Here is a 25,139-nt window from a genome sequence, read left to right as displayed (position 1 = left end):
AACCATTGGTTAAAGAAATGAAGGAGCACCTTACTTGATAAGGATCTGGCAGAGTTCAGAGAAAATCTGATCAAGTCATTATGGAAGACATTACCTGGTGAGTGACGGGTCCTGAACCTGAACACGCGTGAGCCTAAGGCAGGCATCAGTCTAACCTGATGAGATGGGAGTTTGAGGTCAACGGGTCTCAATTTTCAATCGTTTAACTATGCTCACTTGCTCTTAGGAATTAAAGTATGAGAAAATCAAAGTGAAGGGGAGGAGAAAAACATCACTCTGAACTCAAAAGACTACATATTTAGGGAAAACCAAATAACCAAAATGGAAAACGAAGTTTAGAGAGTCGGCTGTATGGCACAATTTCCACGGTGAACAACACAGGGGTTAGAAAACTGTCCTACTGAAGGCAGCTGCCCAAGTAGCTGGTGTGATTTTCAAGGTGGAGCCAGCAATCCCTGGATCTAGGGTGCGTGCGGCCTTACTAAAAGCTGGGCCTCAGACACGCCTTTCCTTAGGAGACCCTGAGAGAGAAGGAGCTGCTTCTGACAAAAGAAGTAATACTTCATAAAGAGGGACTCCCCCAACACTGAGAAACCCCTAACTCAAAGAAAAAGAGGTTACAAATCAAGGAGAAGGTCCCTGAGTTCTTTACAAGTACTGCAACTACTTGGAATTTGAAAGCGGGAAGGGGCAGATACTATACACAGGTGGCACCAGGGCCTTGAAGAGCCACACTGGAATTACAGAGGCCTCCTAGCAACCTTGTACATATTTCCTTACAGGTTTAATAGCTGAAGATTTTTCTGGGTCTTTTCTGGGTGGCTGCTAATGGCCCACAGTACATTTTTTGTCCTAAGTGTGATCAGACGCATGCACAGGCTGAAAAAAAGGCATTATTTTTCCTTCTCTCAGAGCAGGAATGGGTAAACAGGAGCACGCGGGTTCCATAGTTTTAAAAGGCCCCAAAACAAAACAAAACCATTTTTCTTTAAAGGTGGTTCAGGAAAGTCATTTTGAAACCCATTCTATCCTCATCAATGAAAAGTCCAAAGAAGTGTTTGAACTGCAGGTTAGTAATGGCCTCACCACACAAAGGGCGTGAGGCAAAGGAGACTGGGATCAGCAGTAAATCATACCTCACACCAAACAGAGCTTGGGGACTCAATGAGATAGGACTGACAAGTGGGAGCAGCTAGCTGGGCAGGTCCACAGCCACAGAAAAAGTTTCTTAATGTGCAAGGACGAAGGTGTGATGGCTCTCGGTCTGAGCACAACTGATGCAAGAGACCGCCATATTTAGGGTTTTGTGCTCTACGCTGAGGCTGGGTGGGCAGGTGAGGACGGAAGGGCTGTGGGTGGAGACGAGGCCAGGAATAAAGAGAAACACCGAGTTCTATTGGGGAGCCCCTTCCTCTCTTTTCCTGCTAGAAGCTGCTAGAAGCTGCTAGAAGCTAGAAGCTAGAAGCTGCTGAATGATCCTTTCCATCACAGTCACGGTATCAGCCGTGCTGGTACTGGGAGAACGGGAAGAGGAAACCCTGAAGACCATGTGCCCACTTCAAGGCCTGATAACAGAAGGTAAGTTGAGAGAAAAACCAGGACACAGCCCCTGGCTTTCCCAGCCTCTAAAAAAGTGGCAGGGCACCTGCTGTGCCAACTGAACTCTTTTCTTTTTGAAGAGGCGTATCAGATAGGAAGGTAATTATCTCTTGCATCCATAGTGAAGAATCATCCAGAGACCATACACAATCCATATGAAAGGGGCAATACTACCTGTTAGCGATTCCGATCAACTCATGTATCAGTAAGGTAAGTAACTTGATAGCTCTGGAAAGTAAATATGGGAAGTCTAATGGAGTTTTTAGAGCTGATGCAGTTTTACTGCCTTTGAAGGACCATGATAACCCCAAATACTCACATATCTGTTGTTTACATCTATTTACAGACATTGAAAGTGTACTACTGAGGAAAAGGCATAACAACATGATTCACTAGGAAGCTCTAATTTAGGAAATACAGCATTTTCCATTAAATTACCTGTCCAAAGGAACCTTTGCCTATCAAGGAGTCAATTTCGTAACGATCCATCCACTTCTCTCCGTTTTTTACAATATAATCATAGTTATCATCATCATAACCATCATTGTAAACCTTCCGCTCCTTCTTATGACTAGAATCGTCTCCCTGGCCCTGTTGGTGTCTTCGCTTCTTTTTTGCATAGTAAACCTGAAATGAGAATGTACCGGTGTTAAGTGTAGAATTTAAATCTTTGGGGGTGAGGAGGCGCCATGTGCACGTGCGTGTGTGTGAGATATAGATCAAGAGTATACGTGAGACAAATGTGCCATCAGGAAGAAACTGATGAATTTTTATTCCTTAGAACAAATACAAAAAAATGAAATAAAGAATTTTCTATAGTTGCTATTTGAATTACATAATGACACTGATATATAACCACTGAAAAACGTCTATGGTGAAATTCACCTTTAAATTATATTGTTTATACATCTTATCAACAGATGCTAAGTGACTAGTCAAAGTATCCCATTCAAGAAGACTAACAGAGTCTGATTTATATTGATTTCTTAAACTAGGATATAACTTGTATACAATGAGATGGCATAGCTTGTACGAGTATAATATGAGGGATGGGGCAGGGAAGGGGGTGTGTGTGTAGATACTGATGTAATCAACACATGCCAAACCAAATAAAGAGCTTTTTCATCCTATCAACTTCCTGCATCCCCATTTTATATTTGGTCTTAAGACAAAAGGTTTTAAAAATGAAAGTTTAGATGGGTGTGAACTAAGATTTTCCTAATACAAAAGGCCGTCTGAGACATTCCGGTTTTGAAGCCTATAATAACGTAACAATTAATGAAAACCGGCCGCTCCTTCCCCTTCCCCTTCCCCATACTAAGGGCCGTAAACCCTGTGGCTGATCACAGTTGAGTTCTTCTCCTTCTATCTATTTTTCTTACAAAATTGTTTCTAAAGCCAGTTAAAAAATTACAGGTAGACTAGGCAATAGTTCAAGTAATTGGTAACTGAGGAAATTATAAATTACACTGCACAGAATAACACCAGAAAAATTCTAGTTTACAAGGTGCCAAAATGGTTAAAAACCTGCTTCAGCAAAGCTACTGGGAAACTCTGATTTCACCACAGGTTAACAGCAGCTTTGTTAATAACCTCCCAGATGTTAACAAACTGACATTAATAAACTGTTAACAATTTTCCAGATAATCAAAACTAGTTTGGCACATCTTTTCTAACACACTGTGTACAAAATCCAACGCAGAAATGTTCATCATTGAGTGCATACTAATCTTATCTTGCCACACTGCCACAGTAATACAACTATACTGGCATTAAACAGCATCAAACTGATATAAACTGTACACATGCATAAGAACATGCTTTTAGTTAAATGGCTCCAGAGCTGGAACGGGGCAAGCCTTTAGTATGAAAGGAGACAGGGCTCACATGAAGAGGAAAGGAAGCATAGACACATCCACTCTTCTCCAGAAAAGCTCATTTCATAATGAATTACGGAGCTAGAGCTGCGGCTAGAAGCAGATGGCAACCAAGCCAAAGGTCTAAGACACCAGAAAAATAATTTTTGGAGCCAAAGGGCCAAGGTGATATGAGTAATTCCAAGTGCTATGTTTTTTACTCTATTTACATCCACCAAAAACGCTTTCAAATATTTACAATAAAGCCACACACATAAAAATTTAAAAGACAATTTAAAGCCACAGAAATAGAGACCTATCAAATAAAGTAGGCCAAATGCCTGTTAACTGGGTATTAGATCTCACTCTGAGTTTCCTGACATCCATGGCAAAAACAGAAAGACATATAATAATTTACACAAAATTCTAACATATGCATAATTTTACAGTGTCATTATTCCCTCCTTTTCTCCTTTCTTGCTTTAGAGAAGAGTTATTACAGAAACATGATCTCAGCATATATTAAATACAACTTGGAAAAAAGGGAAGTCATCCTACAATTATCTTAATTTTTTGCAGTCCTTGTTAATATAGTTTTTTTCTTTTACACAATTATATTACCTATAAATCATTAACACTCTGGTCTACACAATAATCATCAATATTATAATCACTGGGAATAAAGTTTAGTATATTTAAAAAGGCCACAAAATAACTTTTCTTCCCTGCTCTATTGCAAGATATGCTATTAAAAGAAATCAGTCATCTTACCTCATTAATATGCTTATATGTTTTGATCAAGTCAACAGAAAGTTTTCTCAGGGGAGCAGTTGCTGGATCACGGAAGGTTTGGGGCATCCGCCTCTGTAACATGACAATATCAGGCATCACCTTAAATAGACAGAAAAGACTAGCACTTTAACTATACTGTACTGGTATAAATCCCCTCTCTTCTGTAACCTGTGTACAGGTATTAAAAAAAAAAAAAGACATCTACATTAGAAGATCATACATTCTCTCTCAGTTATCTCTTTCGCCTGGATTCCAATGAAGACCACTGGAACAAAGAAGTGAAATTAGAAGATAATGTGCCAGCTGTGGCTTTCGATCCCGTTCCCCAAATTAAAGTGGGATCACAGACACACCCATGAGTCCAGGAGACACACACGCCACTGCCCAAGAGGGCTTCTCCATCATACAAGGAAAAAGTTCTTCCGAATTATTCCTAAAGCCCGATCTGGTTGACAAAAGGCAAAGACAAATCCAACTTTCAGCTTCCTAGGACATGGTGTCGGGACCCGCTGGCACCACAAAGCAAGGCGGCCACGGGGCAAGACTGGAGCCCGGCACTAAGGCGTGCAGCCCCCCACACCCTCGACCCTGCCTTCTGACAAACACCTGCCCTGTAAGCAAGGCGGAAACCTGCGTTTGTTTCTTTAACAAAACATGCTCTCCCCGGTAACACGCCCCAGCTTACTGTCCGCATTCCCTCCTCGCCTTAGCACTTAGCGCCACCTGACATACTATATTTACGCATTTACTGGTTCTAGTTTTTTCCCCTTCTCCTCCCATTACAAGAAAAACTCCATGAAGTCAGGGATTCCTTTGCTCAGTGGTGTATTTATTCCCTTTGCCTAAAACAGTGGTGGGCACATACGATATGTTTCATAAATACCTGCTGAATAAACCAACGAATCCACAATACCGAAATCTCTACTTACAATTACACTAGGAGGGGACCCCAAGTAAGTTCCAGAGAACACTTTAAAGCTCGTGAAACTCTTTTAAAAACTAATTCCAACCACATTCGATTAACAACCTCCCCACTCGAATCCTAAACGGTATCCCTTTTATCCTGTAACAGGTGGTCAGAGTTCAGCTGTGAGCTTCCTGCTCGATGGGAGGGGGACCAGAGCAGGGGCATCCTCCGTACATACACCAGGAATGCCTCCACTAGTGCGCCATGATCCTGGACTGTGGTCCCAACAGGGCTTCTTGCCATCAACAGATCCTCAAAACCGATGACGTGCATCAAGGTACCTACAGTCACCATCACCAGCCATTCACGGATTCCTGTCTAGCTCTTGCAGACAGCGATGCCACAAAATCTAATGACTGAGCCAGATCCCCTGGCACAGCCCCTCTCCAAGGACACTCAGGTCAAGGCGAGGGGCTGAGAGACAGCAAATGCATCATACCAAGGCCTCACCGAAATGTCTGGGGTCTTGGGATAATTAACCACGTCAACCCACACCAACAAAACAGAGGGTTGGTCTGTAAGGTGATGGTGGACTTAAGAGTCACCATCCCCTTGGTAAGACAAGATGGGAGCGATCGTGGCAGTTTTCCAGGTGCATTTTCTCTAAAACTAACATTAACATTGGTTTCCTCTGCCTCTATACTCAAACTCTAAAAAGCTATTATCCAGAGAGTAATTTCACTGAATTACTGTAGTAGGCTATTAATTCATTCTCTGTCCTCATGATCTTTCCCTCCTTAAAGTTCGAAATAAAGTTTAAGGGGGTAAAACTCTTTGGTGGTTAGAACTATTTGTCTGCAAAGATGTCAGCAATTAATAAGAAAATCCAAAGTACTTAATTTTTCAAATATATGTTGTTTTATCTTGCTAAATATAAAGAGCAGGTACAGTGAGATGCACAGGATATTTTATTCTTATACTGTTCCTTGGAGATGTAATTTAATCGAGTAACAATACTGGTAATAAGCATGTCAATTATTTTTATGTGAATGAATGCTATAAGCAGTTAAGATAATGAAAAAGGTTTGCCTTAACATATTTCCTTCTTTATTTTTTAAGACCCTGGCAACGTTTTCTCATGCAGGGAATTAACTCGGCAAGACCATCCTTAGAGCACCGGAATGCGGCTAAACCCCACCATGAGATCTTACAGAACCTCAACCAGTGAGGTATTTCGTTACTACTCTAAGAAAAGTTTGGCGGGAGGCGTAGCTGCGGTTAGAAACAAATGAATGACTTAAGTGGTTGACAGTAAAATAAGAGAAGCAAGTACTTGCTCCACGCCCTGTCAGAAGCATACACAGATTTCTGCATCGCTCATGGAATCCTCTCAACGATCTCCTAAGAACGAGCAGTGTTCTTGTCACCAGCTTGCAAGTGGGAGACCGGAGTCTAGGATGTGAAATGCTCGGCCGGAGTTCTGCAGCTCGTAAAGGGCACCTGTGAGATGGGAACTGAGACCGTGCGAAGTCCTGGGCCCTGAACCACACGACACTGGGCCAGGAGCTCCTTCCTGGTCAGGGGAAGGCCTCAATTCTACCCTCTTGGCCGAGTCGCTTTTAGGCTATTTGTAGGGCAACATCACGGAGTTGTGCTTAATAAATATCAAAAAAAAATAAGCATGTGGATTTATTACAATTAGTTACACACAAAACTGTGACTGGGTTCTTTAAATTTTTAACTTGTCCATTTACAGTTCCACTGGTGTTTCAAACATGGGACAAACAGAACCAGTGACTCCATCTTTCCAGGAGCAATTATGCTCACTCAAAAACACCAAAATCACACAATCAAGACAACGATTTCAAATGTACAGGACATACAAGAAATTCGACAAGAAGGTAACTTGGACTCAGTAGCGATGGTTTTCCCACACTCGACAGGAGTGTGCGCTAGGTGCTTGCATTTTATAAAATATCACCAACCCCTTCCACAGTTGGCCAACTCTGTCTATGAGGCCAAACTGCCCAGCTAATTCTAAATACCGTGCTTTTCTTATATACTTCTTGCAAAAGAAGTTAGTACTTTGGGAGCATCTGTATATGTAAACCAGAGGTATTCTGCCCACCAACAATCAGCCTTCAGACCAGACTGCGTTTCATTGCTTCAAATGGCACCTCGTACAAGCAGGTGCTCAAACTATGTGGAAAGAACAAACCAAGTAACACTCCCTCCACTAACTTTCACGGCGATTTCAGGCTCGGCAGCCAAATCTTCTGTGTTTTGATACCGTGCTGCTTGCTAGAGCACAAACCCAAAATTAGGAAGTGACTTTTCCAAACACTCGGTTACGCATCTATGCTAGACTCAAAGCTGAATCCTGAGCGTTTGACATTTTTTCTCCCTTTCCTGCTTCTTGTCACAAAGCCAGGAGCACAGAGAGGACCGGAGCGAGCTCCCTTCTTCCCTGGAGCCGGAGAAACCCACACCCCCAGGGCTCATAGCTCCTGGACCCCTCTGGGCAAAGACACAGATCACAAAGCTCAGGAAAGCATAATGTGCATCTCCTGCTTAAATCAGTTCTGAGAGCTCAAACTGTTTTTTTCCTGAAAAGATTACACAGCGTAAGCTCCAGGACGTTACTTAAAAATTGTCTTCTAGCTTAATAATACCTATTCCATCCATTTTATTTAATATTTACCTCATAGTTTCATATAGAATGAAGAACTAGAAACCCACATTCTGCCTTTCTTGCTGTTTTGAGAGCTACTGAAACAGCTGAAAAGCACAGGTAGGGCATACCTTAGTCTAGTCTGAGGACTGTGCAAGGTATGAGAAAATTCTAACAGCACAAAGGGACTCAGCAATCCCAACACCAAGCATACTTTTCTACAATTGCTTTTACTGCGTTTCTCTTGCTTCCTGAATTTACCTTTTGGACAAAACTGTTTAAAAACCTGTATAAAACACACCACTCGCATAACCAGAAATAAAATGTTAAAGTTATTAGCTCATTTCAACTTACTTATATAATAAACCTTAAAAACAAACAAACTAGGATGTTAACAAGAAACAACAGAAATCAAATAATAAAATTATCCAAGTTTATAGCCAGAGATAAGTTTAGAGCAGTGTAGTGTAAGGTCCCCATCATACATTCAAGGAGCAGACAGAAGGGCCACCTCCTGCAACTACGTGAGTCAAGACCCCGGGCCCATGTCTTAGGACTTGCAGACCATATGCTACACCAGCCCACAGTTTCAGTGTTTTACGCTTCAGTTATAAGAAAAATCTCTTCTCATCTGCCTGATTAGGTTCAGAAATTTCTGGACTATGGTAGAAATACCTGGCTGAATACTGTTATTTAAAAGACAGCCTTTTTGGGTCGCCCGGCGGGGCTCAGTCTTAAGCGTCCGACTCTTGGTTTCGGCTCAGGCCGTGATCTCACGGTTCGGGAGTTCGAGCCCCACACTGGGCTCTGCACTGACAGTGACACTGACAGCAGAGCCTGCTTGGGATTCTCTCTCACTGCTTCTCCTATTCTCTCTCTCAGAATAAATTTAAAAAAATAAATAAATAAAAATTTAAAAAGACAGTCTTTTTACATCATATGAATCCTTTAAAAACATTTTGTAACTAAAAAACAGAAATATTAAGTGAATTATTTCTGACTTTAAAATAACCCACAAATAAGATGTCAGTTGTATCTCAAAACAGGTGCTGTGCGGACCGAATTACCTACTACAATTACCTACTACAACTAAAGGACTAGAATTTTTTCTAGCCCTCCATAGATGCCAGGGGTCATACAATAGAAAGGGCACTGTGTCTAAGAAGAAAGAACCTGGGCTGCACCCCCAAGTCTACGGCGTCAACACCTGGAGAAGTCACAGGTGGGAGCTCAGGCCCTTCAGCTGGAAAACAATAAAAACAGGCACCCTGCCTGACAGGCTGCTTTTGAACATGTGAGAAAATGAATCCAAACATACTCTGTTTCTTAAAAGTACAGGTGATTCTTGAACAACATGGGAGTCAGGGACACTAGCCACGCTCCCTGTGCAGTTGAAAATCCACACATAACTTCTGACTCTCCAAAAATTTAGTTACTGATTAGCCTACTGTCAGCCAGAAGCTCTGCCAATAAACAATTAACACATATTTTGTATATTATGCACTCTATTCTTACTATGAACAAAGTCAGCTATTAAGAAAATCCTAAGGAAGGGAAAATACATTCACAGTACTGGGCTGTACGTATCAAAAAGATCCACATCTAAGTGGGTCTGCGCAATTCAAGCCCATGTTGCTCAAGGGTCAGCTGCACAATGCAAACGAATCATTGTGCTTTTACTATTTTTTGGATGTACCACGGAGCTGTCTTCTGGTACACACTTGCCAAGTTTGAACACTCGGACCACATGCTCCAATTCTCAAACACGCAACTTCTCAACTTACTGCATAAAACAAATTCTTAAGCCTTGCCATAATTCGTCTTAACTATGAATGTTATTCACGCGCTATATATATTTTATGAATGTAAAGCCAGCTCAACTGTTGACAAAATTCTTCTTATAACACATACAAGGGTGTCCCTTCATCATGATGTTACTTAACTGGAGCCAGGTGCTCATTAAAACCACATACTATGGAATTAGAAATAAATAATCCAGTGTAAGAAATATATTGAAATTTCCCAAGGTTCTGATCATCACTTGATATATTAAAAGGCCTAAAAAACAGAGGCAACCCAAATTCCTAAGGGCCTTTTTCAGTGGTCATCACACCCTCCATCTAAGTGGGGAAAGAAACTTTACCACAACTATAGTCAGTACAAAAATTCTCCCCAAACCAAAAATCAACGTAGTGAATGCAGTTAATTCAGGAAATATGCAAAACACACACGTACATACACACACGTATATGTGTGCATACCAAGAGATTTCTGCATTTATTCTGTTACACTGTCCATTTTATAAACAACTGTTGAAATCTCTAGTCTGAATATTAAAATGACCAGTGCGGTTAATTTGCATTACATTTTTCTCTTCTCCATTTTAAGGAGTTTCATATTTATTGCAATGCCTGCGCGCTGAAGTTGTTTATAATGGCATAAAATCCGCTCTGCTTAAGTTTGGAATCTGACCTGTTTTCCTCTAACTTATAGTCTTCTCCTTAACCACCTTTCTATAAAAATAAGCTCTCAGTTTCTTTATTTTAACAGACATTCTTTAAAATGAACTTTTCCCCTCCCTATTACAGAAGGAGAGAATGTGGCTATGGTTGGTGTATAAGTGTTTTTTAATCGAGTGGAAGAGACAGAAAAAAGAAAAAGCTGACAAACTTGAACGCAAACTTCCTGACATCCTATCTCATCAATCCAGAATCTCGCGTATGGCACGAAAAAGTGAAAACCGTCAAGCCGTTTTTGCCTATTTACCATTCTACCACACTCCCAACAAATCACTTCTGAAACATCACGCACTTACCTGGTTAGTGAGAGGTTGCTGAATCTGGTCAGAATAAGATAAGGCAGAAACCTGTTGGTCACTTATGTTTGGCTGGCGACGGTCACTGTACTGATGTGAATGGGGCATCTGTCCAGCCATCTGAAGGCCAGCAGCATGGAATGAAAATGACGGTGCGAGCCGAACAGATGAAGGTTTGCATGCTGAAGTCTCTCCTCCTACGAGAAGACAGTAAGTGAGGTTGAAAGGATGTATTTATATCCCAGTGTCCCCATCCTTTGACCTAGCTGACAGTCCTCTCCACAAGGACCTTAGGATTTGGGAGTTTCAGTAATAGTAAAAGTTTTTAAAACCACACACTGCAAACAAATAACTATACTCAACACAACAGTTCTAGATTCAATGGGATAAAATACAGTGACTAAGGTGTCTATAAATCTGTGGTAAGAGAAAATCTTGTCTTTTCATAAACCACTAGGAGTAACAACCCTTAATACTTATTTTCACATAGGAGGTTTCCATCGAGAACTTTGAGTTAAGTAAGTAATCTTTGATTTTCTGAGAAGGGCCTCTCCAGTGGATCAGCTCCAGAGAAACTAACTCAGACGAGATCGGGCGTGTTCAGGGTGCTGTGGCTGTAGACACAGAAACCAATTCAAAGGAACGCCCCTAGGATGCCGCTTCGCAGCCACCGGGTGTACGCGATCGATATTCCAGCACCCCCCAAACAAGTGAAAGATCTGTCCTCAAGGTGCTCACCACCGACACGGGTCATTAACACCTGAGCATACAAATACACGGATACAAATTCACAGGATGCTGGGTTCCTCCAACTCTTCCGACACAGTCCCGAGAGGATCCAGACCCCGCAAGCTCCCCGCGAGTACGAACGGCCAATAATCATCCCACAGGTAAGGCTGGGACCACGGTCACGATTTTCACGGTAGAAATGGAAAATGAACACTTGGTCCATACAAGCATTGGGTAGCTGGCAAATAAAAGTTCATTCTTCCTTGAAAAGAAGACGTTTCTTCTTAAATTTAACCACACTTGTAATCTCAGACGAAAGCCAAAAGGTGAAGCGCCGAACCCTGGCCAACAAACCGAGGGCCCAGAATTCCCGTGCTGGCCTTCCTGAACAAACCAGCTAACTCCAACCAGACAACAGGCCATGTCGTTCAGCACCTGGGTACTTTTCCTCAAGTACTGTTTTTGAGACCTACAACAGCGCAGGCCCCACGGTAAAGAGCCCGGACACTCGGCCAGGCTGCTGCACTTTGGAACCTGAGCTCCACGCTCCTCGACCGCGTGGCCTTGCACACCTCATTTCGCCAAACGTGCAAAGGCTGTGGGGACGGTGTGTAAAATACTCGGAACAGCTCTGGCGGCTCATGAACGGCCCACACCGGCCACGATGCTGCCCTGGGCCGTGCGGTAACGGCTGGTGGGAACAGCACCCGTCTGGCGGGGCGAACAGCCTCTTCCTTGACGGTCGCCTAGACTCCCCAAACCGGAGAGAGCAAAGCTCGGCGCCCTCCAAACACAAGTGCCACTTCTCTGCTCCACCAGAGCACACGGCACCGCCTTCCACCCAGTCACCCGGAACCAGAGCTCCTGCAGTCAGAGTTCTCTGCCCCCAGAGACCAGCCTCGGGCAAACAGCTGCCCAATCTGGCTGCCTCCACCTCCCGTAGAACATTCAAATACAGCCCCTCTCTTCATCTCCATGAACCCCTGTCTCACTCAGAGGACTACAACAGATCCCCACGAGCTCTTTTTTGTCTTTATTCTGCCCATTTGCAGCTCTGGATCCCTTCAGTAAAATGCTAGAGTGACTCTTCGAAGCAGCAAACCTCGAGTCCTCTCCCCATTACTGAAACTGGAACATAACCTGCCTTGGCACGGCTCTTAGACCTTAGCTTCTGTCCCCTCCGTTACAGCCTGAGGTCCTTAACTGACCCACAGGGCATGATCAATAAATAGTTGCTGAATAAGTGAAAGGACAATGCCACTATCATGATAGATGGGGTGATTTTCTAAACATTTCATTACTCATACTAAAAAAATACAGTCCATTCAGATACACGGGACAACTCTGTTCAGCTAAAAAACAAAACAAAACTAAACTGGGAATTTAGCCTAAGGATATAATCGATGACGTGCACAAAGACACGGAAGAATGTTTATCCTGGTATTGTCCGCAACCATTTAAAAAAAAAAAAAAAAACACGGAAACCTAAATGTCAAATAATGGGGGGAAAAGGAGGCTTTACATCTACATGACAAAAATACAAAAACCAAACAAACTGGGAAGGAATATAAATAAATTTAAATATATATAAATAGGATTAAGTTCTTTGATATATAAATAGCTCTTATAAACAGTAAAAACACTAAGGCACTGAAAGGCAAGTTACTTAACCACTCTAGGTCTTAGCTTCCCTATCTATGAAACAGAGATACTATTACACTAACCCTATTCCCTTAGGTTTATTATGAAGTTTTCAAAAAATAAGACACAAGAAAGCACAAATAATGGATCTTGGTACTTTACAAAATACTAGCTTCTGCTTCTACTACCAGTGTCCTTATATACTAGGTTTAAACTCACTTATTGTAATATAGCAAAAAAAGGATAAAAATCATGAGTATAGAGCTTAAATAATTATCAATTGAACTTGTTAAAGGGGAGAGGGGAGAAACATGGGCATCATCCCAGAAACCCCCCACATCACTCTCTGACCCCTCTCAATCAATACCCAATTCTCTCTACCCCAAAGTTGCTATCTTGACCTCCAAACCCAGATCAGTTATAACTTTATGTAAGTGGGTTTGTTCACTTCATGTTGCGCCTATAAGCTGCAGTCTGGTCGTGATCGTTACTTCATGGTAACCCGTCTGTCCTACTTCCGACCGACACTTGGATTATTTCCAGTTCAGAGCTATTATGAACCACGTCATTAGGACGAGTCTTGAGTCTTGTTAAGGGTCTTTCGGCACATACAGAGATGCTGTTCTGTTGCTCTTCTGATTGCTGTAGTTTCTAATTTCTGTAGTGTTTTTAATTGCTCCGTTTCTCCCCTGGAAGTTTATGAAAGTCCCTTCTGCTCTGTTCCTTCACTGACACCTGGAACCCTCAGTCTTCCTAATCTCAGCCACTGCTGGAGGTATGTGGTGGCTCTCCACCAACACATGAGCGTGTACAAATTTCCTGGTGGCTACGAGCAGCTTTTCATCTATTTAAGGCTGCTTAAAGATCCACTTAGGTTGCTTTTCCATTTTTCTATCAAGAAAGACTATTCCTGATACATTTCTAAAATTTAAAACATCCTATTTTTAACACATATTAGGTACGAGCCCTTTGTCGGTTGTAAGTGGTCTGCATGGTCACTCTCTTAAGGGTGTTTTTTTGATGAGTACAATCTACTAATTTTATCAACTTTTGCTTTAGAATTCGTATTTTTGGTGTCCGTTTAAGAAATGTTCCCTTATATCCAAGTCATCAAGAAGTGCTGTTATCTTCTAGCAGGTGAGTTTTCACCATTCACATCTAGATGGGCAGTGCTCTTGGATTTGATTTCTGTGCATGTGTACCACAGGAATTCGGCTGCATCCCCCCCCCCCCCCCATAATGGATATTCAACTGACTCAGGACCAATTATTACAAAGACAAACTTTCCCTGCTGCTCTGCAAGGCATGTGTATCATAAATCACATGCCCGTGCACGCTTGGATCTGGTTTTGGATTCTCTACGCTATTCTACTGGATACAGACCTACCTCGATTTCTTTCAACCTTGTGCCAGAACCAGCTTTACAAGTTTTAATATCCAGTAGAGAATTCTGTACTTCCTCAACAATGGTTTGGGTTATTCGTAGTCCTCTGCATGTCCGTATATGGTTTAGAATTAGCTCCCCAAAATCACAAAACAAATAAGCCTATGTTGGCATTGTGGTTGAAACTGCACAGCGTCTCTCTTCAACGGTGCTGCTCGACAGAATTTCTGGCCATGATGAATTGATCGGCATCGTGTAACAGGCTGCCATAGCCACTAGCACTTCTGGACGTTTGAACGGTAGTTTTGCCTTCCCATTCCTTATTCTTACCCCCACCTCATTCTTCTTGCCACTGTCCCTCGAACCCGGCAGTGCTCAGAGAGGGACACAGGTACTTACTTTCCTGTCTTATTCCCAATCTCAGAAAGTAAGCTTTCAACGTATCTCTAGTACTGCGGTTGATGTAGGTTTTGTTTTTCCTTGATGACCATTAACAAATGAATCAAGTTCCTTTCTAATCATAGTTTGCTAAAACCTTTCCCTCACAAATGGATGCTAAATTTTATTAAATGCTTCTTCTGCATCCATTGAAATGACAGGAGTTTTCTGATCCACTGTTAATGTGGTAAAATATACAGATTGATTTTTGAATGTTAAACCGACTATGCATTTCCTGGAACACAATTTGGTCATAATCATCCTTTTGTGATGGACTCACTGATGAAACCATCTTGACTTGGAATTTCCTTTGTGGGTAGTTTAAAAGCTAATAATTACTTGAAAGTTGTATTTCTTTAAGAGGACTATTCAAATTTTGTATTTCTTGGTATGTCTGGTAAATTGTATTTTTCTAAGAGTATGGCTCCTTCGTCTACATTTCATATGCACTGGCATCAAGTTTCATTACAGCCTCTAAGCTTTTCTATCAATGTAGGTGTAAATCTAGTGCTATCTCCTTCAACTCAGGACTGGCTAATGAGGCCATCTCCTATCTTTTGAGTTTGCTAATTTTATTAAGTATCCTCTCTTATGTGGGTTTTCTATTTCTGCTCTCGTCTTGTTCTATCAGTTAGCAAGAGAGGTGTATTAAAAATATCCTGGGGCATTTGGGTGGCTCGGTCAGGAACCGTCTGACTCTAGACTTCAGCTCAGGTCATAATCTCACGGTTCATGGGTTCGAGCCCCATGTGGGGTTCTACGCTGACAGGGCGCAGAACCTGCCTGGGATTCTCTCTCCCCCTCTCTCTGCCCTTCCCCTGCTTGTACTCTCTCTCTCAAAATAAATAGGTAAACTTAAATAAAAACCTTTTATCATCATAAACAGCCCTTCTTTATTTCCAATAATGCTTCCCTTTTTTAATATGGCCACACCACACTTTCTCATTCTTTGTGTGGTATGCCTTTTGTCCACTTTTCGCTGCCAACTTTCCATTCTCTTACATTTTAGGTTTGTCTCTTGTAAACAGTATGTACCTGGGTTTCATTTGTGTATGTACACTTATAACCCTTCTATTTACTCCAACTATTTCATGTTCCTTTCTTACCTTCTGCTGGACTGAGATTTTTATACCTCCCAGACACACAAATTATTTTATTACTTTTTAGAGATCTTTTTTTTTTTTAATGTTAATTTTTGAGAGAGAACGAGCACCTGGGGGGGGGGGGGGGGCAGGGGACAGAAGATCCGAAGCAGGCTCTGTGCTGACAGCAGACAGCCCGATGCGGGGCTAGAACCTATGAACCTTGAGATCACGACCTGAGCTGAAGTCAGATACCTAACAGACTGAGCCACCCAGAGCCCCCACTTTTCAGTTATTTTATATGCTACAGTATAGATTACCATCCTTGACTCATCAAACTCTCATTACTCCTTTAATTTGTATACTGTTGTTGCCTCGGGCATGTACACACACACCTACGCACACATACTCACAATCACAAAATATCAACAAATCATCCAGCATGAGTACAATCAGACTCAAGGATACGCTTTGAGGAAGGGATGGACAATTCTGTGACATCCAGATAGCTATGAAAGAAATACAAAGAAACTGACAGCTGCTGCTTGATTATTGTAACTATCCTCCCAAAATATCTGTTTCATTTTCTCAATCTAGATCCCATCAATTAACGGATTAACTGCGTGCATTAAATTCACCAAGCACCGAGAGGTTAACGTGACACTGTTTGGAGGTGACAATGCCACCCATGATCTAGAACAGTACTTCACAAACATTAATGTGCTTACAAATCGCCTCTGAATCTTGTTAAAAATGCAGGTTCTGATTCAGTACATCTAGGGTAGGGCCTGAGGGTCTACATTTCTAACAGGCCACCACCAGACGATGCCAAAGCGGCTTCGAACATCATCTAAAAAACAATTTAATTGCTTAACTTAATGAAAGAAAGCTATTTCCAACTAATCCAAGTGGCACATAACCAAACCTCAGCTAGAATTGTGACTATACAATACACCATAGGGCTGGTTTCCCCCCCAGAGATTTGCCTTCCTGGTTAATTATTTGGGGCTTTATATTATTATTAAAACACTAATACACACTCCTGTACGTAAGGGTGGTATGTTAGGTGACAAAGAATCCAATGTTCTTTTTAAATTTTGCTGTAGGTAATCAAAACATGGACTAACAAGAAATCACTTTATGTTTTTCACTTGTAGTACTATTTTTTTTTTTAGCTACTTACTATACCATCTATCACAACTACTAACAGTCCCAGTGATGGGGCCTCGTAACTATGGTCTGTATATAGGTGTGTTTGCCACATGCTCACTGTCTCCTTTCTGAGTTCAACTGTTATGCGTGCAACGCAGAAAGATACTCAAGTTTCATTTCCTGCCACAAGTATTTAAGTTATCCATTCATTCATTCTTCTCCTATGACAAGATTCCATTCAGGAAGACAAACTAATACGAGAATTCCTTCTTTACCTGATTTTATAATCAGGCCCATCGCCACGGTTTTTAGTCTTTCCAAAGTTTCCCTCTTCCCTTTCTTTTCTTTTATGTTTATTTTTGAAGGAGAAAGAGAAGAGAGAGACAGGATGCACTAGCATGAGCAGGGGAGGGACAGAGAGAAGGAGTCAGAATCCAAAGCAGGCTCCAGTCTCTGAGCTGTCAGCACAGAGCTCGATGCGGGGCTTGAACTCACGAGCTGAGCTGTGAGATCATGACCTGAGCCGAAGTCAGATGCTCAACTGACTGAGCCCCCCAGGCGCCCCTGCATCTTCCCTTTCAAGTCAAATGTTAAAAAGAACAAGGACTCAGTTCATCCTATGATGTTAATAAAGTATTAGGCTGACCTGTAGGAAACTGCTAATCTTAGACCTCCTCTGGCCTACAAAACAGCCATTTCATATGGTTTAACGTGACATCTATCTATACCATACTATATGTAATCCTTGTCCAACTAAACTAAAAATTAGCTTTAATATTTTAGCTCAAGAATGTGTCAAAATACATGCTGTAGTATCAAGTCTTATAATATTTAATTCAAAATTATCTTCATAATCATTATTTGGAGTTCAGTACCAAAATAGTATTTTAAATTGCTGCCAAATAGTGTAAAAGTATGGAAGCTGGAAAAAGTATGCAAGTGGGGTCCTGTGCGCATTTTTATATCCTTCTGAACTATATGGAGCTTTTTTACCGTAAGTATGTTTTTGAATTTTCATAAAAATTTTGTTGGTAGTTTACAGGAAGGAAGGGAGGGAGGGAGGGAGGGAGGGAGGGAGGAGAAAAAGGAAGAACAACTAGCAGTAGCTTTCTCATTCTACTCCAGTTACGATGTTTCAGCAAACACCTAAACCAGGGACCATAACACTATAGAAATTAGCGGTGATTCTTCAGAGAAGCATTCCATGAACAGATCTGAGAGACTGGGAGATGGCGAGACTCAAACAGGCAGCCGGACACAGAGAGCACACGTCAAAGAGAAAAGCCTAGGAGAAGACCCTCGGCAAAGAAAAAAGCCATTTATTTATCTCAGATGTGAGACCCACAAGTAGCTCCACCTGTAGCTAGCTTGAATTTCTTTTGTTGTTAATACGTTGATAGGGGACCATCCTTGTGACATCTTAAACCACATTTGATTTTAAAGAGAAAGTACGGTATTAAAGACCAAAAATAAATGAAAATAATCCAAGCTAATTAAAACTATAACATCCACAAAATGTGGAAACTCTTAGGAGGCCAAGCTTCTGAGACAGACTCCCCTGAGAAAGGAGGGGAGGGCAACCAAGATTATGTAGGAAAATGTGCCAAGATCACTTGCAACAAGGCACACCCATAACAAAGGAGAAGAATGTTAAAGGAATAGCTGACTGCACTTAAATGATGGCTACAAACACAGGTCTGTGATGAAGAGGGTAACTGGATAGGAGTTCATGAAGAAAGTTTTATTCATCAAGGTATCATCAGTACCAAGAACAGTGCCTGCCACGTGGCCTGCATTCAACAAATATTTGTTCAGTGAAATAATGAACTGAATCTATCAGGAATATTTAGAATATGAAGAAATGGTTGAGAAGGGAGAGAGCTGAAGGGAGTAAGGATGGAAGAAGTATTTTTAAAATGAGGGGCTCATGAGTCAGAAATAAAGAATAGTCTAATCACCGCACAGGCTAGAGCTGTTGCTCGACAATTTCTCTTACTCGTTTTTATATCCCGAGCACATAGCACACTGCATGGCTCCACGGGTGTTAAAGAAATACATATTAAAGTAAAACTATGAAAATAAGATACAGTCAAACTACATTAGGGCTCCGTAAATTACCTAATGATAAGGACAAATAGATTTTTTATTCCCTTCTAGTTAGTGGACAGTATATGTCATGACAAAATGAGTGTACATACATAACGTGTACACACACACACACACACACACACTTGCTTTAACCTACAAGCCAAAATAGCATATTCAGTTGTCTACAAACACAACGAATTTGCTCATGTAAGATCCAAATAAATGTTGAAATTTTTCAGTCTGAAACTTTAATTCAATTGTGAAGAATAACTGTGGGATAGGGATAAAAACACGTACTTTTAAAAGCCTATCACATCAATGCCTCGTAACTGACCTACCTCACGCACCATGAGCAAAACTGGGCAGCTGCACAAAAGCACTGTTTTCAGACCCAAGACGACAGGCCGTGCAGATCTGTGATCCCTGAGAAAAATGAAACAAACCTGGGGGGCCCCACAATCACTCTGGCTTTCTATCTGGAGACAATTTCCACAGTCCAGTGTGGGGAGAGGGGGCCCAAACACAACAGAGGGGTCTTGCTGAGTGGGGAGGATGGAGATGGGAGGTCCAGGCTGGAACTGGTAAGGCAGGCCACAGAAAGGAGGGAGCTCTGCACAGAAGGAGCTCCATTACCCTACACCTAGAAATCCCCTTGATTCTTTGGCCAAATACTAAGCTGCTCAAGTGCTGGGTACAGGCCCCTGCGGGAGGCGAGGCAAAAAGCATGCGCCAGGAGCTAGGAGCTGAACAGCTATTAGAACTCGCACAGCACCAGGAAACGTAAGTGCTCCAATCGGCTAGGGTGGAGAAACCCAAAAACACCACGGACATTCAAAGCAGACTTCCCCCACAAAAAACATCCAAGCTTCAGCAGTAGAGCCATCCTGGCTGCCTTCTGCCTGTCCCAACAGACACTGAAACATACCTTCAAGAATCAAGACAGTGTGCAGCCTGCCAGGGCAAAATTCAACACCTTTCTAAGGACAACAAAACCCAGAAGCTCAACTACCTAGTATTTCTAATGCCTGTATCCAATCAAAAATCACTTGATAGAGGGCGTCTGGCTGGCTCAGTCAGTAGAGCATGCGACTCTTAATCTGAGTTGTGAGTTCAAACCCCATGTTGGGCATGGAACCTACTTAAAAAAATTAAAATCACTAGGCACACAAAGAAGCAGAAAAAGGAGGCCTGCTTCAGGAGGAAAACAAATCCACCTATAGATCCAGAAATGACAGAAATAATGAAATTGGCAGAGGAAAAAACAGGCATACAAAGGCTTCAAAATAGAAGGAAAATGTAGACAAAATAAGAAAAAACAGCAAATCTTCTAAGTTTATTTATTTAAACAATCTCTACACCCAAGACGGGGCTCCAACTCACGACCCAGAGATCAATAGCTGCACGCTCCTCTGAGCCAGCCAAGTGCCCCCAAACAGCAAAACTGAATAAAGAGAAAACTATAAAAAGGAATCAAATGGTAATTCTAGAAATAAATAATATTTGAAATGGGGATGCCTGGTTGGCTCAGTTGGTAGACTGTGCAACTTTTGATCTCAATGTCATGAGTTCAAGCCCTACGCTGGGTGCACAGATTACTTACAGAATGAAAAACTATGAAAAATTCACTGGATGGATCAAACAGCAGATTAAACACTGCAGAAGATCAGTGAATGTAAAAACGATGCAACAGAAATTAACCTAACTGAAAACAAGTATAAAATACAATGGAAAAAATAATAATAAATGAGACAAGCATCTAAAACCTTCACAACAAAATCAAGCAAACATTCCTATCTAGAGGAAGTATTAAAAGGAGAGAAAAATTGGGGAATGAAAATTTATGAAGAAATAACAGTTGAAAATTTTCCCAAATTCAATGAAAAGTATCAACCCACAGATCCAAAATCAATCAACCCAAGCAGTATAAAAATACATAGGAGCATCTGAGTGGCTCAGTCAGTTGAGTGCCTGACTCTTGATTTCGGCTCAAGTCATGATCCCATAGTCGTGGGATCAAGCCCTGGGTCAGGTTCTGCACTGAGCACGGAGCCTGCTTGGGAGTCTCTGTCTCTGTCTCTCTCTCTTCCCCTCACCCTGCTCACATGTGTGAGCACCCTCTCTCTTAAAAAAAAAAAAAAAAGCATGTGCGCACACCCACACAAAGGCACTCAATTGTTAAAAGCACTGATGAAGAAAAAACCATAAAAGCAGTCAGAATGGGGGGAAAATACACATTCACATACAGAACCACTGACTTCTCATCAGAAACCATGCACACCAGAAAAAAAAAAAACAAAGCAACATCTTAAAATGATAAAAGAAGGGGCACCTGGGTGGCTCAGTCAGTTAAGCGCTGGACTTCGGGTCAGGTCATGATCTCACCGTTATTGAGTTCAAGCCCTGCACAGGGCCCTGTGCTGACAGCTCAGAGCCTGGAGCCTGCTTCCAATTCTGTGTCTCCCTCTCTCTGTGCCCTTCCCCTGCTTGCAGTCTCTCTCTCTCTCTCTCTCTCTCTCTCTCTGCCCCTTCCCAGTTCACGATCTCGATCTCTCTCTCTCTCTCTCTCTCAGAAATATACAGTAAAAAAAATTTTTTAATTAAAATGATAAAAGAAAAAAACCTTTAACCTACAATTCTGTATCCACCAAAACAAGCCTTCAAAAGGCGGGCAAAACTCTTCCACAGACAAATGAAAATAAAAAAAGTCTTCAGTAGCAGACTTGGCACTCCAAAAATGTCCACAGTTCACAGAAGGAAAATGACACCAGACAGAAACGGAGATCCACACTAAGGAATAAAGACCAACAGAAATGGCAGATACGTAGACAAATAGTAAAGATATTTCTTGTCGGTAGTGTTAAGAGAGAACTCATTGTTTACAGCAAAAATAACAACAAACTGTAGAGTTTACATCATTTACAAAAGTCATGCAGATGACAACCACAGCACCAGGTATAGGACAGATAAAAGGCAAATACACCACCGTGTAAGTTAAGGGTGCACGTGCTAAGCTCGCAAGCAACCACTAAGACGGACCAGATGGACAAACAGACAACTGGAACACACAAATTCTTACTTAACTCTACACTAAACGGGTCTTAACCCTTTCAATTACAGAAGGCAAATTACATTCTTGCAGCAGAAATAAGAAGTCAAGAACTTATTTTTAGGAATAGCATCTGGAACACACACAAAAAAGATGAAAATAGCCACCCAAAATATAGCTGCTGGATTCCATAAATTATTACACCATACAAGGTATAACATGTAATATGTTTATATTTATATGGCCCCCAATATTCTAAAATTATAAAACATTTTTAAGTGGTAAAAATAAAGAAGCAGATAATAATACCTCCTGGTATTTTATGGGTTATCAGTAATCATGAAAATTCCAGGTAGAGAAAGCAATATTTTTTTTCTTACAGTACCCAGAATATAAAAATGTTTCATCAGTAATCAGCCCATTTAAATAAAAGTTTTCCCCACTTTGTCAGAAACAAGGTGTTAAGTAACCTTTGATCCTTTAATTTCTAGAAATAAGGTGGGGGAGGGGTCTTGAAACAAAAAACAGGTAGACAAAGATAAGTTTATGTCTAGAGACACTGTAACAGGTGAGATTAACCTCTTAAGAAATCAAGTCCAACCTCTTGGAGAAAATAAAGATCTGTGACTATGTAACTCAGCCTGGTGGCTGGTTGGTGGCCGGTGGTGTGATCGGAAGCCCAAGGTCTACCTCCTAGTGCAACGGGACTGAGACGTAAACCCCACCAGGACATCCCCCTTCGTCCAGCTTTGTTCACTGTTGAATCTCCGGGACTTACAACAGTGCTCAGCACACAGAAGAAGCTCCAGAAGGAAGTGCTGCCCAAGTGACTAAATGAGCAGTTGAACATAAAGAGCACAGACAGTCATAAACATAAATGTGCACCCGCCGTTTGTAAAGTGTATCTGCCACTAGATTTAGAAATCCCAGAACAAGATGGAAGGTTATTAATACGCTGCAATATATTAAACATAGAAGTTGCAGAATTTTAGGTACGACTACCTGATACATGATTTTAAATAACTGTGACAAAACTTTTGAAAACTGAAAAAAGATACTTTACCAGAAAAAACATATGTGAAAGAAAGCAACGTATTTAACACAACAACTGAAGTAACGGTCGCTTGTACAAAGTGTTCACAAACATCCTGTTGAGGCAAATGCCGTAAAAAAGTTTATCTTCATGACTGCAGTCACATGATCCTTGCTGCCTTATAATTGTCTTAAATTTACAAATACTGTAACTACCCCCCCCCACACACACACCCCAATCCTTTGGGAGAACATAAAAAGTGAATTTGTTTCTAACCGAAGTTTAATTTTAGATGTTTCACTGGACAGCCTTGCAGAGGGGCAGAAAAAGATGCCTCCTGGACTAGCAGAATCCAGGTAACAGCACAAGGGAAGAGCTAATGAGCCAGGACCCGCTGAGGCAGACTTTTCAGGAAATATCAGTGCCATCACACCAAACCCGTGTGTTGGTCACATACACAAGACCTGAATTACGGGAGTTTCTTTCCAGCCGAGGATTAAAATAACATCATCAGGGGCGCCTGGGTGGCTCAGTCGGTTGAGTGTCTGACTTTGGCTCCGGTCACGATCTCACGGTTCGTGGGTTCCAGCCCCACGTCTGGCTCTGTGCTGACAGCTCGGAGCCTGCAGCCTGTTTCCGATTCTGTGTCTCCCTCTCTCTCTGCCCCTCCCCTGCTCATGCTCTGTTTCTCTCTCTCCCTCAAAAATAAACATTTAAAAAATATATGTATAAAATAAATAAAATTAAAATAAAATATAATATAAAATAAAATAAAATATCATTAATTCGACGGGTAACCAATCAGGGTAACCTGAGACCAAGCCGCTAAGAAAAACATCCACAACCACTGTTGAGAAGATCTAGAAGATCAGGGCACCTGGGTGGCTCAGTCAGTTAATTGTCTGACTTCAGCTCAGGTCATGATCTTGCAGTTCATGAGTTCAAGCCCCCCGTCAGGCTCTGTGCTGACAGCTCCAAACCTGGAGCCTGTTTCAGATCCCGCCTGTTTCAGATCCCATGTCCCCCTCTTTCTCTGCCCCACCCCTGCTCACACTCTGTTTCTGTCTCTCAAAAACAAATAAATGTTTAAAAAAAATAAACAAACAAATAAATAAAAGATCTAGAAGATCTACACAAGCTGTGACACTAGCTCCACCAAGCTTCCAGACGAACATCAGAGAAAATGGGCAGGTGACCGAGGTCCCGACTAGACGGCAGGTCCAAAAGCCAGCCTCTTCTTTAACGGGAGGAGGCACCCTCTCACCGCAGCCACTCGGGCCTTCAGGAAGTTCAACTTCCATAAACACTCCTAGTGTTTTACAAAGATGATGTCATTCATATCGACAAATTTATTAGTCATATTCAAAGAACGAATTCTTCCAAGCAAGCTGAGAAACTATGGCTCCGACCACACGGTGCGGCTGACCCTGAGATTCTGGCGTGGCTTCCAGTGAGAGGAATGACACCAGGGACCCTCCCCAGCTCAGCACGATTGGTCTAAGTCTCAGAGCGGTCTCTCATACAGGCCCCACCAGCTCAGGGACCCTTACTTGTGGTTTGGCGACTCCAGTCACCTACGCCAGGTTATCGCAGCGGTCGCCGGCATGCCAAACAGCAAAAGGGCAGCCAGACTGGCAAGAGCATGACAAGTGCATTCGACAAAGGCCACTCCCTACTTGCAGTCAGAAGAAAGGGTTTTCCCTCACTTCTCCCAGGTCAGTCATCTGTGGGACAGCTAAGGGGGAACACTGGAACAATCCAGACAGGTAAGTGCAGGTTCCAAGCTGTTCATAATCACTTTTGTCAAACCTTCTGGTCCCGGGCCCTGCTTTCTACATCCCTACAGATTCCTCTATAGCATGCAAATAGCACATTCATTTAGAACACAGAAAAAAATGAGGAATCC

The 25,139-nt window shown here is 41.9% G+C and overlaps 1 protein-coding gene across 7 annotated transcripts in view; it reads right to left on the bottom strand.

The window, feature by feature from the left end:
- DYRK1A (dual specificity tyrosine phosphorylation regulated kinase 1A) overlaps nucleotides 1-25,139 on the bottom strand; it is a 149,790-nt gene that overhangs the window by 29,943 nt on the left and 94,708 nt on the right. For 4 of the 7 annotated variants that reach the window (XM_047874945.1, XM_047874944.1, XM_047874948.1 and 1 more), the window contains 3 exons: nucleotides 10,641-10,837; nucleotides 4,227-4,346; nucleotides 2,038-2,226 (listed from right to left, as the gene is read on the bottom strand). In XM_047874945.1, coding sequence (XP_047730901.1) covers nucleotides 2,038-2,226; nucleotides 4,227-4,346; nucleotides 10,641-10,837 — 506 coding nt within the window. Of the gene's footprint in view, nucleotides 1-2,037; nucleotides 2,227-4,226; nucleotides 4,347-10,640; nucleotides 10,838-14,397; nucleotides 14,753-14,793; nucleotides 14,864-25,139 lie in introns of those variants that run through there. The other 3 variants (XM_047874950.1, XM_047874949.1, XM_047874947.1) reach the window with 3 other exon arrangements.

The sequence above is a fragment of the Prionailurus viverrinus genome, chromosome C2 (assembly GCF_022837055.1).
Source record: "Prionailurus viverrinus isolate Anna chromosome C2, UM_Priviv_1.0, whole genome shotgun sequence".
NCBI classification, from domain to species: domain Eukaryota; kingdom Metazoa; phylum Chordata; class Mammalia; order Carnivora; family Felidae; genus Prionailurus; species Prionailurus viverrinus.
Note: the sequence above shows the minus strand (reverse complement) of the source record. Positions and strands in the feature narration are given on the sequence as shown.